This window comes from Pezoporus flaviventris, unplaced genomic scaffold (genome assembly GCF_033815535.1).
Source record: "Pezoporus flaviventris isolate CSIRO_AGI_PZ_B2104156 unplaced genomic scaffold, CSIRO_AGI_Pfla_v1 ptg000002l, whole genome shotgun sequence".
NCBI classification, from domain to species: Eukaryota; Metazoa; Chordata; class Aves; order Psittaciformes; family Psittacidae; genus Pezoporus; species Pezoporus flaviventris.
In genome coordinates, this window is record NW_026892550.1 from 4,765,489 (window position 1) to 4,780,762 (window position 15,274).

General features: G+C 43.9%; 1 protein-coding gene across 1 annotated transcript; it reads right to left on the minus strand.

Annotated features, from left to right (window-relative positions):
- Positions 1-1,788: 1,788 nt before the first annotated feature.
- On the minus strand, positions 1,789-9,133 carry TMEM129 (transmembrane protein 129, E3 ubiquitin ligase). Its single transcript, XM_061467013.1, has 4 exons — positions 8,875-9,133; positions 7,428-7,902; positions 4,958-5,117; positions 1,789-2,420 (listed from the first exon to the last, which is right to left on the minus strand). The coding sequence occupies exons 1-4, from the start codon at positions 9,077-9,079 to the stop codon at positions 2,172-2,174; spliced, it is 1,089 nt and encodes a 362-aa protein (XP_061322997.1). The 5' UTR covers positions 9,080-9,133; the 3' UTR covers positions 1,789-2,171.
- Between the last annotated feature and the right edge of the window lie 6,141 nt (positions 9,134-15,274).

Consider the following 15,274-nt stretch of genomic DNA (forward strand, 5'->3'; position numbering starts at 1 on the left):
TTAAAAAACTCTGCAGAGAACATTTCAAACTTCCAAATAACTTTCCCACAGACAGGAATACTGGAAAATATTTTAAATTAAATCACAGAGCAGCTCCTTGATTTTTTGTTTAGTTTTCAGGCTTGTCAACAAATCCATCTGAAACTCAGGAACTCAATCCTATCCTGTTCAAGAAGGACATGCCACTTAAGATCTCGTTGGGGAACAGACACATCCATACTACCAGTCTCATGTCAAATTTTAACTCTACACAATCCAAAATAACACAATATGAAAAACAGAAAAATCACTGTTATTAATAGCTACTATAATTGCATAGTTGATGTTCAGTATGTAACAACTGAGACACCCTCAAGCAATTCCATGTCCTTGAACCCAAACAGTTTGAACTTTTAAAAGTGCAGATTATTGAAAAACACCAACACTAGAACATATCTCAAATGATGCTGTTGAATCTGTTCTCAATTCCTTATCCCTCTCCAAAACAACGCCTGCAGCCACATTCATAACCATTTTCCATCTAGCTGGCTCTGAGTGCAGTTTGGTATGTTCACCACATGACCTGTGGCTTGGCTGAGACTAATTACATCTTTCATGCTTCCAGTGCTTGTACAGTTTTTAACATCCTGCCTCTGTGCCTGCTCAAAACAGTTTCCTGCTCAAAACATCTTGGCAGTCAAGATGTCTTCACTTGTAGTGAAGTGTAATCACTTGCCAATACCTAGGGGGGCCTGTAAAAAACCTGGAGATGGACTTTCTGCAAGACCATGGGCAATTTACTAAGGTGATCCTTCTGACTATGCAGGTGGAAGATCTTAGGCTTTTATTCTCTTAGACCAGAGGATCAAAATGCTCCTTTCTCTATTTGACCCAACTGGCTGCCTGAGGTTACCAGCCTGCTAAGATGGACAACCAAAGTAAGCAAATACATGTATCTCAGCCCATGCAGTGCACAGGCCAGTGTAACAACTCACATTCTCTAGCAGCTTGAGGCTTTCCCCCATGAAGTATGCCAAAGAACTGTTCACTTAAGGGTGTGACAGACAGCTAGAAGACGAAGCATTGCATTTAGGTCTAGGAGTAAGGTTCTCTTAAATGTATTGAAAATGCTTTGGGTATAATTTTCAGAATACGCTGATGCAGATCAGATCAAGTGTATATCAGTACCCCACAAATATTAAAACCAGCAACTACTGCTTACGATCAGTCCTGGAATTGCAAGCCTGAAAACGTTTTGCTAATGATAATCATTATTCAGGCATCTAGCATGTCAACTTCTACCTTTGTGATCCTGGCATCAATTTCAGAGGCAAAATAACCCCTCAGAAAAAGCTTATGGGCTTTGGAACAGCTGAGCATTCTTTCAGAGTATTTAGATAGTTCAGATGTTTGCTGCACTCTACTCAAATGTATTAAAAAAACCATGTCCATCACCTAAAGAGCATTGAAACCCTAAGCTATGCAGCTTCTAGCAACCAACAGATTTCACAAAGCATAGCATTAGCAGCGTAAGTAAATGGTGAATGTTTCCAACTCCTTCTGTTGTCTGAAATAAATACATCCATAAAAACATAAGCCAGAAGCAGATTACTGGAATAAAAGGTCCTTGTGGGAGTTACACATCTTCAGGGACTAAATTCTTAGCCTACAGAAAATGGTCCCCCTTCTCAGTGGAGGGGAGCAGCACAAGGAACACAACTGGTATACTTATTCAGTGAATACTTCTAAAGATTAATAAGAACTTTACAAATGGATTGAAAAAGAACAAAAGTATCACTGATATCTAACTAATTTTCTCAGTTAGCCCTTTATTAAAGAATAAAAACCCAAGTTAAGTTTAAAAACTGAAAGAATTTAACCTGTGTTGAAACTTGAAAAAGAGGACAGTACTGTGAATGTAAAGGTATATCCTTATTCAACCCAAGAAGAAAACAAAGTCTGGATTAAATAAAATTCCATAAACTGACATGTAGGGAATAAAACCCAAAGATACAAGTAAAAGTTGAGAGGAACTGAAAAGATTTACATCTATTTTCAACACTGTAAAAGAAAGCTTTGGAGCCTGCACCTTTGTAGAACATGAAGTCTCAGAAACAAATCTAACAGGCCTTTTAACCAAACCCACTCTGAAATAATGAAGTTTAAAAAGTTAAAACATACCCATGTATTACTCATCGTATTATGCAAACATCTAAAATGCAAAATTTGGCTCGGCAAGTTGGACAAGGCACTTGGCTCGACAGCCACGTCTCTGGGCGCTGCTGATCTTGTCGGCTGGCAAACCATTTGCCCATGCAGGTGAGGCACCACATGGGACGACAGTAGCACTGCTGGCACTCCCCTTCGTTTGGCTCCTGGCAGTTCTTGATGAGCTTGATGTTAGCAATAGTCTGCATGCACCCTATGCATGGCTCCAGTTCCTAGAGAAAGAAGAAAACGTCAAACCCTGACCCATGGAGTCGGAGGGCAGAGCCTCAAGAACTGCCCCACCAGAAGATATCAAATAGTTTCAATCTCCATAGTTTTATTAGAACAATTCTTTTATTAGAATAAGGACAAAGTATGTTGAAACAAAAAAAAAACCCAGAACTGCTGCATGAGACTGAATAAATGAAAATGACTGAAAAAAAACATTCTTTCTCTGAAGAGCTCCACCTATTTCCAGAGCACAGCAGCTAGGGCAAGGTAAGCAAGTAGCTATCTTCATCATTTAGACATACTGTTTTTCAAAAACATACCTATATAAAGTAAGGACAATAAATAAAGGAAAAAGTTCTTGCCACTTATTACAGCAAGTGGCTGTTCCTGTCTTCCGTCTTTCTAAGAGACGTAAATAACAGAGGAATTCAGGGCTCTACTCAACACAATGGGCACTCATCTTGAAGGACCAGAAGTTTACTTAATTTTTCTTGGCTAATACTGGAATAATTGCTATTTCCCCACAGTTTATTATGCCACATAAACTTGCAGTTGCATATAGGGAGGTCATTTTGCTAGGAAGTGTTTTGCAAATAATAAACAGTAATTAGCATTTCCCATGTGTCTTCCAGCCAAAGCTCTCAAGAACTTGACAAAAGTGCAAAAGACAGCACATTGAACAGGCATGGAGACCTGAATCCTATTTCATACTGCTACCGATGTAAAAAAAAGCTGCTTTGCTTTGTGGTCTCTAGTTCCCACCTCCAGTGTCTCTTCCCTTGTTAGCTCAAGTGCCTCCCACCACACTGGCAGCTTGCCTGTGGAGCAGATCCAGGTGAAAACCAGTCATATTGCTTTTCACCTTGATCATCTCTCCCAACAAGGTTCACTGCAAAGTCTTGTGTCAACATGGGATGAGAAGCGTGCAGAAAGCAGGACTGCTGCTTTTGGAAGCTGGATCAGCTTTCACTTGTGAAATTACTGTTTCTTTTAGTCTTTTTAGACAGAAAAAACTCCAGCATAGAAAGGTTAACTATGTTTTCCAACTTATTCATAGAGCTTCAAAACAGGGTAAATGCCATGTTGTATTTTAAATGTTTGTATCAATTTCTGATGTTATTTATCACTCAGTGTCAAACCAAAGTTCAGTAGCTCAGCTGACATGTAAACGTGTCACAAATGAAAAGGCCTGAGAAAGCAACTCTCACATTAATATCTTCTCTTTATTTTGAACATCTCCTTTCACTGTACACTGTCGCAGCTACCAAAATGCACAACTACATTACATGCAGGCATATCTGACCCAGTTTGATATTAGCTAGTTCATGTAACCAGACAGCGAAAACACCACGCAAGCTGAGTAAGACTAGTAAAGGTACCAAGTGCTCACTCCATGAGCTGGAACCGCTCACACAGACTCACCACAAGGTCACCAGAACTAGTTTAATTAGTTATCTTTGGTATATTGAACAGTGCTCTAGTCACGCTTCTGACTGCTGCACAAGTATAATAATGACCATGTCACAAATATTACAGCAAGGAGGACTCTGGCATTATTTACAATTAAACCAAGATCCAATTAAGAATCACTGATTAATTTCAGAACAAGATCCAGCAAAACCTGGCTATCTGGAAAAGTACGCTGCAATGGAGCAAACTGCCTAACGAACAGTAACAACAGCTGTTACTCTAGCTCCCATAAACCTTCCGGATATGTAACCTCATCATTTCCAAAAGATGGGAATTATTATAGGGGACTTTCTTCCACTATGCTATTTCTCAAAAATGTCATGCTCACAATACAGATCATCTCCTTACTGAAGGAACGGAAGAAGCAGCCAGAACTATATTACACGTTTACTGAAATGGAAGGTGAGCTCCTGTGACGGATGCACCCACCCCAATATGTGAACAGCATGATGGTCCAGGCACTGCTGAAGAGGAGGCTTGACTGGAGTCAACCCTGCTGTGCAGACCTTGAGCAAGTGTGCTAGGCCAGACCTTCTTGGCATGTTAAGGCATCTAGGCCATGTCTTATTAGGAGCTAATGGTGCCAGCCTGATATGAACCAGACAAAACTAAGACTGCTGCACATGCCCCGAAGGGGAATTTGACTATGAGTCAGTCACTTTACACTACAAATATCTGTACCCCTGAGCCCATTTTGCTATCTTGTGCAGCAGTGGGCTGTATCTCCCTTGAGGTACAAAACCTCTCAAAATTATTCCTCAAGGTTGAGAGATCCCTTACCCAGCCTCCATTATCTACAGCAAGGTAAGCAACATTCTGTATCAGATCTAAGGCATATTGTATAATTACTAGGAGCGTTTGACTGCTGTTTAATTACCATTTAATTCCCTTTGATTACTGTTTAATTACCATATAATAATTATCATTTAATCATCATTCAACCACAAAACTTTTTGGTCAAGCCCTTGACAATGACTTATCTTAAAATTCGTCTTCGAAAGCCCTAAGTTATCAATGACACTGTAATGGCAGGCTCAGCTATACTGAAAAGTATAATGATTAGTCTCACCTGGGTGCTTGGAACAGAGTATGTCTGGTTAATTTCCACCAGAGATGTAAAGGTTTCTAGAAATAAATCACTAAGGCTTTGATGGATCACAACATTAGCTGCATTGCTGATAGGAGCACGGAGCTTTTCTCGGAGCTCCCCATACTCTGTCGAGTTCAACCTGAAGAACAAAAGATGGAACAAAACGTTACCACAATTATCCATTCAAATACCTTGATAGTACATTGCAGAGGTTACCACCAGAGAAGTGAATCCACACAAAAGCTATTTAGGTTGGTACACACTAGTCAATAAATAAGTGTTGACTATTTTGTTTTCTTTTGCTGTTGTTTTTGACACAACAGAACACATGGTCCTCCTTCATACCTGACAGGATATGCCAGAGATTAACTAAAACATACAAAAAATAAAGGAAGGGTTTGAAGTTATCAATATTTAGGTACCTAAATCATGCATTAACTGTAAAATGCCTCACGCTCAATTTCTGTCCACCTTTTTAATTCCAGTTTACTTGTACTACACCTGAATTCTAATTTATAAATTCCTGAGGACAGAAATCAGAGTTCTATCATGTGGCATGTATCACAAGGTGATATATAGTACATAGAAGTATCAAAAAAGTATCAATCAGTATCAGTTTCTGTGGTTTTATGATTCAATTTTAGATGAAACTGAAATTTCATGATGGTTACAAAGAGCTGCTGAATGCAACTTACACTTTGAGTTAAGGCTGTAACAAGCTGCATATCACATTAGGTTTACTTCCACTAAGTAAACTGAGGCCCAAAGACCTCAAGAGGCACATGAGACCTTAGGCAGACCCGGTAGTGACACATTACTGTTGTAACCCCTTTTTATTGAAATGGTTCTGAAGTGTATAGTCAGAATTCCCCATTTCCATGTTTCCCCTCTTAACACAGCTTTCACAGAGAAGCCCTGGGAACATCGCCCTGAAATTCCTTGTTCTTCCTAAAGCCCAGAAAAACGCGATGCTGGCTTAGTTTAAGCACCTGGTGGTCTCCATTGTTTCAACTACTATTGGATACTGTTGTTTGTTAACAGATGCTATTATCTGTGCAAATAACAGAGATCATTCTATGCAGAGGAAAAAAATCACATTGCACACCCAGGGAAATGTGGCCTGACTGCACAAAAGCATTTTTCTAGAAACATCACACTGCATGTAATCTGATTCTGGATATACACAATAATCCTTTATCCTTAGGAGGGGAGTTCTGTCCTATGGCACTTTTCTTAAATCCTGTATGACTGTATTTTAGCAGAGACTTGCTATTTCTGACATAACTTATTACAAGAACTTTTAAACACTGTTCTCGGTGTAGTTCTCTATAGCCACAAAATAAAGTTTTGGGGGTTTGATTTTTTATTTTTTTTTTTCCAAAAAAGGAATTGTCAAAAAAGACATGATTTTCTGAGCTGGGGATGTAGATTTGTCACCCTGACACTGAAGCACTTACAGAAAAAAAATAATTAGTTATTTAATACTTATTTGGTCACCACTCCACAGGTCTACTCAGGATTTTCACGCTTACCTTCACTAGTCTCTCATTCTGAGCTCTGTTCACCTGGGTATCTCACACAACCATGGCTATGCCTTACGAATGCTTGCCAGGACCCCTCTGCTCACCTGCAAGTCTGGAGATCTGACTACTTCTAGTTACATAGTAAATAAGTCCTGCTGTCATGCAACTTCACTGCAAGCAGACACTCAAAGGCCTTTTCAAATATAGTTTTATAAGCACTTAACATGATTTTGTGTACTCAGTTTAATGCCAACTTTAGGGACTTTAGCATCCTTCTATTTAATGTTACAGGTTTCTGCAGAACTTGTACTTTTGCCTAGCTCCACGGACTGCTGAAAAAAAACAGCATGCACCTTTGGAAAACAAGCCCTGACAGGTTGCAGCATGTTTGCTATGATTTCCTGCTATGAGAACATAGAAACAGACCAAGATTACTTCCTTGCTTTAAGGAATTCGGTTTGTAATAGCTCAAAGAGAACGCTTCTGAGCACTGACAAAATTATGAGCCTTGAGCAGACAGAAAAACAGTCATGGATGAAAACCAGCCAGTTGCAGACAAATAACTACTTCTCCTCCCCCAGAATTCAGAAGACCAAAGATTGTCCCTTTCATTCCTGTTCTCCATCTTTCACCCAAGTTTTTCCAGTTCTTTCTTTCTGCATCCAGCACAATCCTCTTCCTAAGAAAGGATCAAACAGGGCAGTCCCTCTGTTTAACCACTGTGCATTCAATACTGTACTTGTACAAATCCTTCTAAACAACCTTTCTTCACAGCACTGTGTGGCAGAACTGCACACACAGCATCTTTGAACACCAGGCAGGGACCAAAAAGGAAGGGACAAGACCTTCGGAGTCTTCAGCTCTGCCACAAAAGCATTTCATTAGCACCATCAAACAGCACAGATGTAACAGTGTAGTTGTTTTACCGGATATCAAATGCCTTCACGTAGGGATTTATACTGGCAACACGGATGGTGAGGAACTGCACAGGCATATTTGAGTCTGGGGTGAGCTCATGCTGTCTGGAGTCTGTCACTGTCAAATGAATGTCCTGCTGCTGGGCAACATGTAAACAGTAGGTGGTCACTTTAATCACCCATGTGTCCGTGACAATCACCCTTGCTCCTGGGGCTCCAGTAGCAAATTTGTCAATTCTCCTAAATTCTGTATTGATGGAAGAAGCTACTGCCCTCCAACCTGACTGCGGGAGAGCATAAACAGCGAGTGTTCGGGCTAATGGATGATTATTCCAACCTTTCCGTGACCAGTAATATGCCAGGGCACTAGTGACTGCTGGAAAGAGAACAGCGAAGAAGAAGAAAGTTTTCCATCCTTTTGAAGCCAGGTAGAAAAAGCAAAGATGTTTTTCAGGTGCAGCAAAGCACATACCAAGGTAATAACCTGCAAGGAAAAAGACTTACTTTCAGAAAGCAATAAAGTACATACATAAATACATACCCTGAAATCATAGTTATCTAACCAGTGAGCTCATCTCCAGAAGAGCTGCTGTACCTCTGGATGACAACTCAAATTCAACCCTCTTGTCATAAGCAACCTAAGGTAAATTGTTACCTGTCACTTATTTTAACCAGAGTTACATAGCTAAATTAAGCTGATTCAAATTTGCAGGTTAAATAAAATCACCCATAAAATGCCACTTTTACCAGAAATATGTATCTTAAGGAAGCTGATTTGAATTTGCTGGTTGAATAAATAACCCGTAAGATGCCATATAGTTTTAGCAGAACTGTATGGCTAAAGGAAGCTGATTTGAATTCACAAGTTAAATAAAATGCTACTTCTCTGTAACTGCATGTATTCAGATGCAGCCAACTAGTTAGAAAGCTCACTGTGTACATCACAAAGAGGTGAGAACAATACTAAAACAGAATCGCAGAATGGTCTGGGTTGGAAAGGACCTTAAAGCTCATCCAGTTCTAACCCCCTGCCATAGGCAGGGACACCTTCCACTAGAGCAGGTTGCTCCAAGCCCTATCCAACCTGGCCTTGAACACTGCCAGGGATGGGGCAGCCACAGCTTCTTGGGCAACCTGTGTCAGTGTCTCACCACCCTCACAGGGAAGTACTTCTTCCTTGTATCTAATTTAAATCTACCCTTTTTCAGTTTAAAACCGTTACTCTTTGTACTATTCTCCATGTCCTTGTCAAAAGCTCATCTCCAGCTTCCTTACAGGCCCCCTTTAGGCTATTCCCAGGATGTATACAGCGTGACGGACTGACCCACGCCTGCGTGCACCGGACAGAGGGGCTCTGCTGAAGACCCTCCGGCTCCCGGCGGGCACAGCAGGACCCTGGCAACAGCTTTTCATCCCCCTCCACCCCGGTGCCTCGCCCGCCGCAGCTGGTGCTCACCGAAGGGCAGGAGGGAGTGCGCCAGCAGCGTGCCGGTGGTGCGCCGCAGGTGGTACTGCACGAAGGCCGCATCCTCGCTACCCAGCCAGGCGGCCAGCAGGCTCTGCACCGTCAGCCCCGCCGAGCGCACCTCGTCGGGCGGGAAGACGAAGCACACGGAGAACACCACGTAGGCCAGCGTGAAGGTCACCGCCGGGCTCTCCATGCTGCGCCCCACCGGGCACGGCGCAGCACAGCCCGCGGCTGGCTGGGAGCCGTAGTTCCGCCGTGGCTCCGGATGAGCGGCCGGCAGTTCCGTTGGGGCGGAGCCGGTAGTGGCCCGGGGGGCGGAGGCGCGGCGGCGGGATGGTCGGGCTTGGCGGAGGTTGCCCGCCGCTGCTGGCCGCTGTACGGAGCCCCGCGGTCGCGGCCTTCACAGTGGCGAGCCCCGGGGCTGTGGCGCCGTTCCAGCAAGGAACCGACCATCTCGCTCAGCTCCGGTCTCTCCAGTGTTGGCCAGGACTCGCATCTTCCGGTAGCCAGCCCTCCCCGTAGCCTCAGGCCTTAGAAACGGCTGGCGACCTGTAAACTAAACTCAAAAGATCCCTGTTGGATGAGGGCATCACCCTGCTAAAGTAGGGAAACAGCCCGTTTTACTTACGGGTCTGAAAAAGCCTTTTCCTTGTTTCTCCTGGGGTATTTTATGTACTATCTTCTTCAGGGAATTACCGAGACAGGGATGTCAGATCTTAAAAGGCATTAAAGAGAGACAGATGTTAGGATCATGCTTGTGCACTTCCAAGCACAGTAAACGGAGAGGCCTGGCTGGGGTCTGTGGTTACTACTGAAGTACAAATAACAACAGCCACAATAATCACCATTTCTCTTAAAAGTGCAACATACCCCCTGCTTGCACCCTGTAATCACCATAAATGCCATACTGGTCTCTTAGAGAATGGAGAAATTGTGCAATTGGAAAAGCACAGCAGAGGAAGCAACGTAACGTTACATGCTGCTACTGACGGGGAAATTTAAGTAAATGGGAAATGCTACCCCCAGCATGTGAAATCCAACAGCTGGCAGATGGGTCATGTGTTCCTGTTGTTGATCAGTAACATGTATTATGAGGACGTACTTGGGGGAGCACAGGGGACTGATGTGTGTATGCTTGAGGGGGGAAGAGCGATAACATGCTCTAACAGCTATGTGGGACAGTAGTGCAAAAGTCCTGAACATGGTGGAAGTTCTTGTGGTTTTATTTATCATTATAGATCTCTGAATGGAAGCAGAATTTAAATGTGGACCTAAAGCTTTCCAGCTTCTAAGCATTAATTTCCGTATCAGCAAATTTCATTTCCCTTAAAGAGTCCTCATGGTATCAACATGATTTCATAAACTCACACAGGACTGACTCTCGGGGGGACACTCTTAAGTTTACTTATATTCACAGAATCATAGAATTAACTAGGATGGAAAAGACCTTTAAGATTATCAAGTCTAACCATTACTTCAGGACTGCCAAGACCACCACTAAACCATGCCATTGAGGGCCTGTTCTACACCTTTTTTGAACACTTCCAGGGACAGCGGAAACTTCCCTGGGCAGCCTGTTCCAATGCTTGATCACCCTTTCAGTGAAGAATTTTGTCCTAATATCCAATCTAAACCTCCCCTAGTGCAGCTTGAGGCAGTTTCCGCTTGTCCTACCACTTGTTACTTGGGAGAAGAGACCGACCCCAACTCACTACAACTTCCTTTCAGGCAGTTGCAGAGAGTGATAAGGTCCTGCCTGAGCCTTCTCCAGACTGAACCCCCCAGGTCCCTCAGCTGTTCCCCATCACACTTGTGCTCCAGGCACTGCACCAGCTCCTTTGCCCTTCGCTGGACCCACTCCAGCACATCAACATCTCTTTTATACTGAGGGACCCAGAACTGAACACAGGATTTGAGATGCATCCTCACCAGTGCCGAGTACAGAGGCATATACTGATATTGACCTCTTATGAATACTGTGTAGGACATAAACACAATTCCTCCATAGCAGGCACCTACAAGAATACTGAGGTCTGCATCTTAAATTCTGGCCCAGTTTTGCTTTGCATGGAAACGTGTGTGTGCTACAGCATAGAGCAGTGAGGATGGGCCAGTGACTGCCAAGCCTTCCCCTGGCCACAAGGCACAGGAATAGTGAGGTGAGCACCCATACGGTGATCCAAACGGGCCTTCGGCACTTCGTTCCATGCCTCTTATTCCACTCCTACTGCAAAAGGGTTTGGGTGTTGAAAATCTGCTTTAATAAGATTTCACGCCAAAGGGCAGCATTATTTACTTCAGGATTTGCAAACACAAATCTCTGCCCCTAGGGACAATAAAGTCCACTGGGGCCCGACCTACCACCTCAGACCCTTCACGAGGAACACCAAACAGGCAGTTTTCTCCCACAGCCGGTATGCGCTTCCCTGAGCGGAGAGGTCCGAAGCGGGTCCGAAGCGGGCCACCGCCACGGACCGCTCCCGAGCCGACGCGTTCAGCCGCCATCCCGGACACCACGCTCCGCTACGCGGCACCCGTCGCACGGCCCACGCCAGGGATAGGGGCTGCTCCCACCCTCCTCCAGGGCGCTCTTGTGATTGGCGGGCTCGTCCCAGTGCCGCTTCCTCATTCGCTGGCCGGGGCTGCCGTTGGAATTTGAAATCCTGTGGCGGCGGCAGGGGGGCGCTGCCCAGCGGTGGTTGCAGCGAGCAGGGTTTCTGCCGGCCCGTCCTTCCCATCGCCTCGGCCCCGCGTTCCCCCGGACTCGCTCCTGGGCCCTGCCGGCAGGTAGGGGTCCTTTGTGGGGGGTAACTTGATTGTCTGTGGAGCTGAGGGCTGTTCTGGTGAGTTTGGGGGGGTGGGTGGGGGGGTGTAGGCTGGAACGGGGGGAAGGCAAACAGCAACTATAGGCTTGGGGCCCCCTCTGTGAGCTTGGGGGTGGTGTGGGGCGGGGAGGGGACGACGACAGGCTCTGGATCCCTGTCTCTGAGCTTGGGGTAGCATAGAATGGGGGCACACATACATACGCAGACATGAACGGGCTCGGGGACCCCTTCTGTGATCTTGGGGCGATGGGGGGCAGAGCAGTTTCTGTCGAGGGGTCTCGGGGTCACTTTTGTGTTCTTAGGACCAAGATACTGGGGGCGGGGGACGACACGGGTTTTATGAGTTTAGGGATGAAGCAGAGTTAGATTGGAGTTAATCGTCGGGGGTATTGGGGTGGAGCTCGGAGCCTTGGAGGTGAGGGGGGCTTTCAGGAGGATCTTGAGAGCATCTGTGTGTGCTTGGAGGGTGATGGGATCTCTGGGTGCCCTTTGACAACGGGGAGGGGAATATACATGGGTATCTGTGTGAGCCTGGGGGCTTTAATGGGGTTGAGGGAGGTTCCAGCAGCCTGGGGGTGTGGGGGTTGTTGAGGACACCCCACTGCATTTCTAGGGGAGTGATGTGGGTCTTCTGTGGTCTAGGGTGACTCGGGAGCATTGTGGGGCTGGGGGAGGGTTGCTGTTTATTTTAACTTAAAGCACAGCTTTAAGGTGCGATGATGGGAAGTGACTGTGCTTCCCTCGAGAGCCTGCAAAGCCTTCTCCAGCCCAGCGTGGAGGAGCCCCTTCGTGGCTGGCTGCCACTGAAGGCCAAGGGCATCTTTTGTTTCTCTGCCATGAGCTGCATCCTGGTTCCCCCAACGGGGTTTCATGGGGTTGGCTGGCCTGGGGCTCCACATCTGTGGCCTCCAGAACTTGGTTTTGGCTAAAACTGATGCAAATTCCCCTTCCTCGAATGATCTGTTCAGGGAAAGGTTGTGATTATGAGTCAGTTAACCAGGAGAGTGTTTATTTCATAGAATCCCAGAATAATCTGGGTTGGAAGGGACCTTAAAGCTCATCTTGTTCCAACCCCCGCCACAGAGAGGGACACCTTCCATTAGACCAGGTTGTTCCAAGCCCCATCCAGCCTGACCTTGAACACTGCCAGGGATGGGGCAGCCACAGCTTCTCTGGGAAATCTGTGCCAGTGTCTCGCCACCCTCACAGTAAAAAGTTTTTTCCTAAAGTCTATTTCTCAGTTCTGTCAGCTTAAAGCCTTTCCCCCTTGTCCTGTCACTATATGCTCTTGCAAAAAGTCTCTCTCCAGATTTCTGAATTGAGATGTTTGCACTGAATATATATATGAGGTGCTTGCACTGAAAACGTCTATATATAGGCCAGCTCTGCATTAGGTTGTATGGAAGTATTCACAGCACATGCTATTAGTTTGTCCATGAGCAGGTGCCCTGCATCTGAGTTTGTAGAAGTGTTCAGAGGGTAATTAAGTAGAAAAATTCTGTCTTTGCCCTGCATGTTCTGTGGCTTATTTAGGTATTTGAGACCAGGATGTTGTGCCCCAGTTCTTTTTAAACAACAGGTAGTTGCCATGAAGACCACAATCTACAAATGATAGGTACCAGAAGTTTAATTATCTGGTGCCATTGAATTTATGTCCATTCTCGGATACAGAATGAAAGACTGCTGCTTGTGCCTGGGTAAATATCATTCTGAAACTAGGAGCAGTTTCATTTTTGTGAGCTTTGATTTGCCATAGTGGGAAATTTGCTGCCTTTCACAATACCTGCATACCTTCAACACTGACCCCTTTAAACAAGAAGGTGTCTTTCTTAAAGCCTCCCTTCCCCTTTCAGCTTAGCACAAATACTAGCTAATGAACTTGTGAAATACAATTTAGAGCCTATCTTGGTTATGAATATTTTAAATAAATGTGAAATTACTTTGATTTAATTGTAGAAAGGCATTTGGTTCTTTAGTTTTAATATATAAAATGCTGGGCAAATGTCTGTTTATATGGTGTCAATTTATTGGGTATTTTAATGATCAGAATCTGGTTTACAGTGGTGCAGAAATAGCTTAATGACAAACCTCTCCTGCTTATGAAGCTTGTTTTGGCAGGTGTTGACAACTTTATGTCCTAGTCTGCATTTCTTAAAGTAACTCCAACAGACACGTACAACTTGTAGAGATTCACATGGTCTGCTGTCTCAATGTTGATTTGGAATAAAGGAAAGCAACAAAGTTTGCTTCAAGTTCTACAAGTTAATGTAAAAATACTTTATGTATAAATTAACTTGGGTTAAAGTATGAATATGATGAAGAATAAATGACTGAAGACATAGCTAATATGGGCATGCTTTGCTTGCCATGGCTTCTGTAGCCATTGTTTGCATTCCACTGCTGATTAAAAATGCTTTGCAGACAAAGCAGCTGAGTTCAGTGAAGAGTAGGAAGCAAACTTTCCCATAAGAATTTATGTAAGAGTAGGGAAATGTGCATGCAGTATTATATAGAGAAATTTGAATACATGAGGACAATCAGATTGAAAATGTGACTTAAAATTTTCAGTGGGAGTGTTCTTGTAACCTCTTTATGACAATGAACACAATCATTTGGAGTCTTTCTCTGCTGATTTTCTTGTTTAATCTTGACTGTGTGATGGAGGATATAAAAACAAGCTAAGGGTTAGCTTTTTGGTCAGATTTGAGATCACTTGGTTATCCATTGCAGAAAGCCAACATCTCTTCCACTCGATTAGTGATTATCTTGCAGAGATGGTACAAGGTAACACATCAGTTCTTATGAAACAAATTGCTCTGTTAGTGGTTTGTCAGATAACTGAGTTTCCGGGGGTCATCCTCTGTGGATGGTGCTTATACCTAGATCTTGTACCTAGATCGTGCCTTTTGAGCTCTGGTACTTTTTTGGGTTTTGTCTCCTGTTTTAAAGAAACAGCAGTGGCATCATTGAGTACTGGTTGTTAAACCTTTAACAACAGTGGAGGCTCCAATGGGAATAAAAGGTAGACAGAGTTCAAGTATCTGTAACATGCTGACTTTCCTTGTGTACTTCAAATGTGTTCTTTCTCTATTTCTAGTTTATTTTCATCCTTAATCTTAGTTGTGATGTAGGCTGTAGTTTCAAATCCTTCACACTGGAAATACCAGTAAGATTAAATCAGCCTATATGGTTTACAGAAGTTTGTTTATGTCCAATGCAAGTACAGTATTTAAGAAATACCTTTTTAATTACAATTTCTTTTTTTCAGATTTGCATACCAGTAATGTCTATGCTGCAAAGGATTCTTAAGTACTATGTGCCTTAAAACAGCAGGAAAAGCTAAATAATTTTCAGCACTCTGATCATAAACACTCTAACCAACCAAATCTGGGTTTGATGTTTGCTGAAGTACAATGCAGTAATTAGACCATGTGAATAAAATAGAGAAATAATTGTCATCTGCCCCTTGCAAAACCTGTAATTTTGCTTAGCTAGATGCCACCATTGCAAGAGGCATGACTGCGTCCCTGCTGGCTCTAAGGGGCTGGGAATGAAGAACCTGC

Excerpts from the sequence above, each read along its gene's own strand:
- TMEM129 (XM_061467013.1), bottom strand. The coding sequence starts at position 9,079 with ATGGAGAGCCCGGCGGTGACCTTCACGCTGGCCTACGTGGTGTTCTCC. Across the intron at positions 5,118-7,427 it reads GTGAAGGCATTTGATATCCG|GTTGAACTCGACAGAGTATG; the intron begins GTAAAACAACTA and ends TTTGTTCTTCAG. Across the intron at positions 2,421-4,957 it reads ACTCTGTTCCAAGCACCCAG|GAACTGGAGCCATGCATAGG; the intron begins GTGAGACTAATC and ends TTCTTTCTCTAG.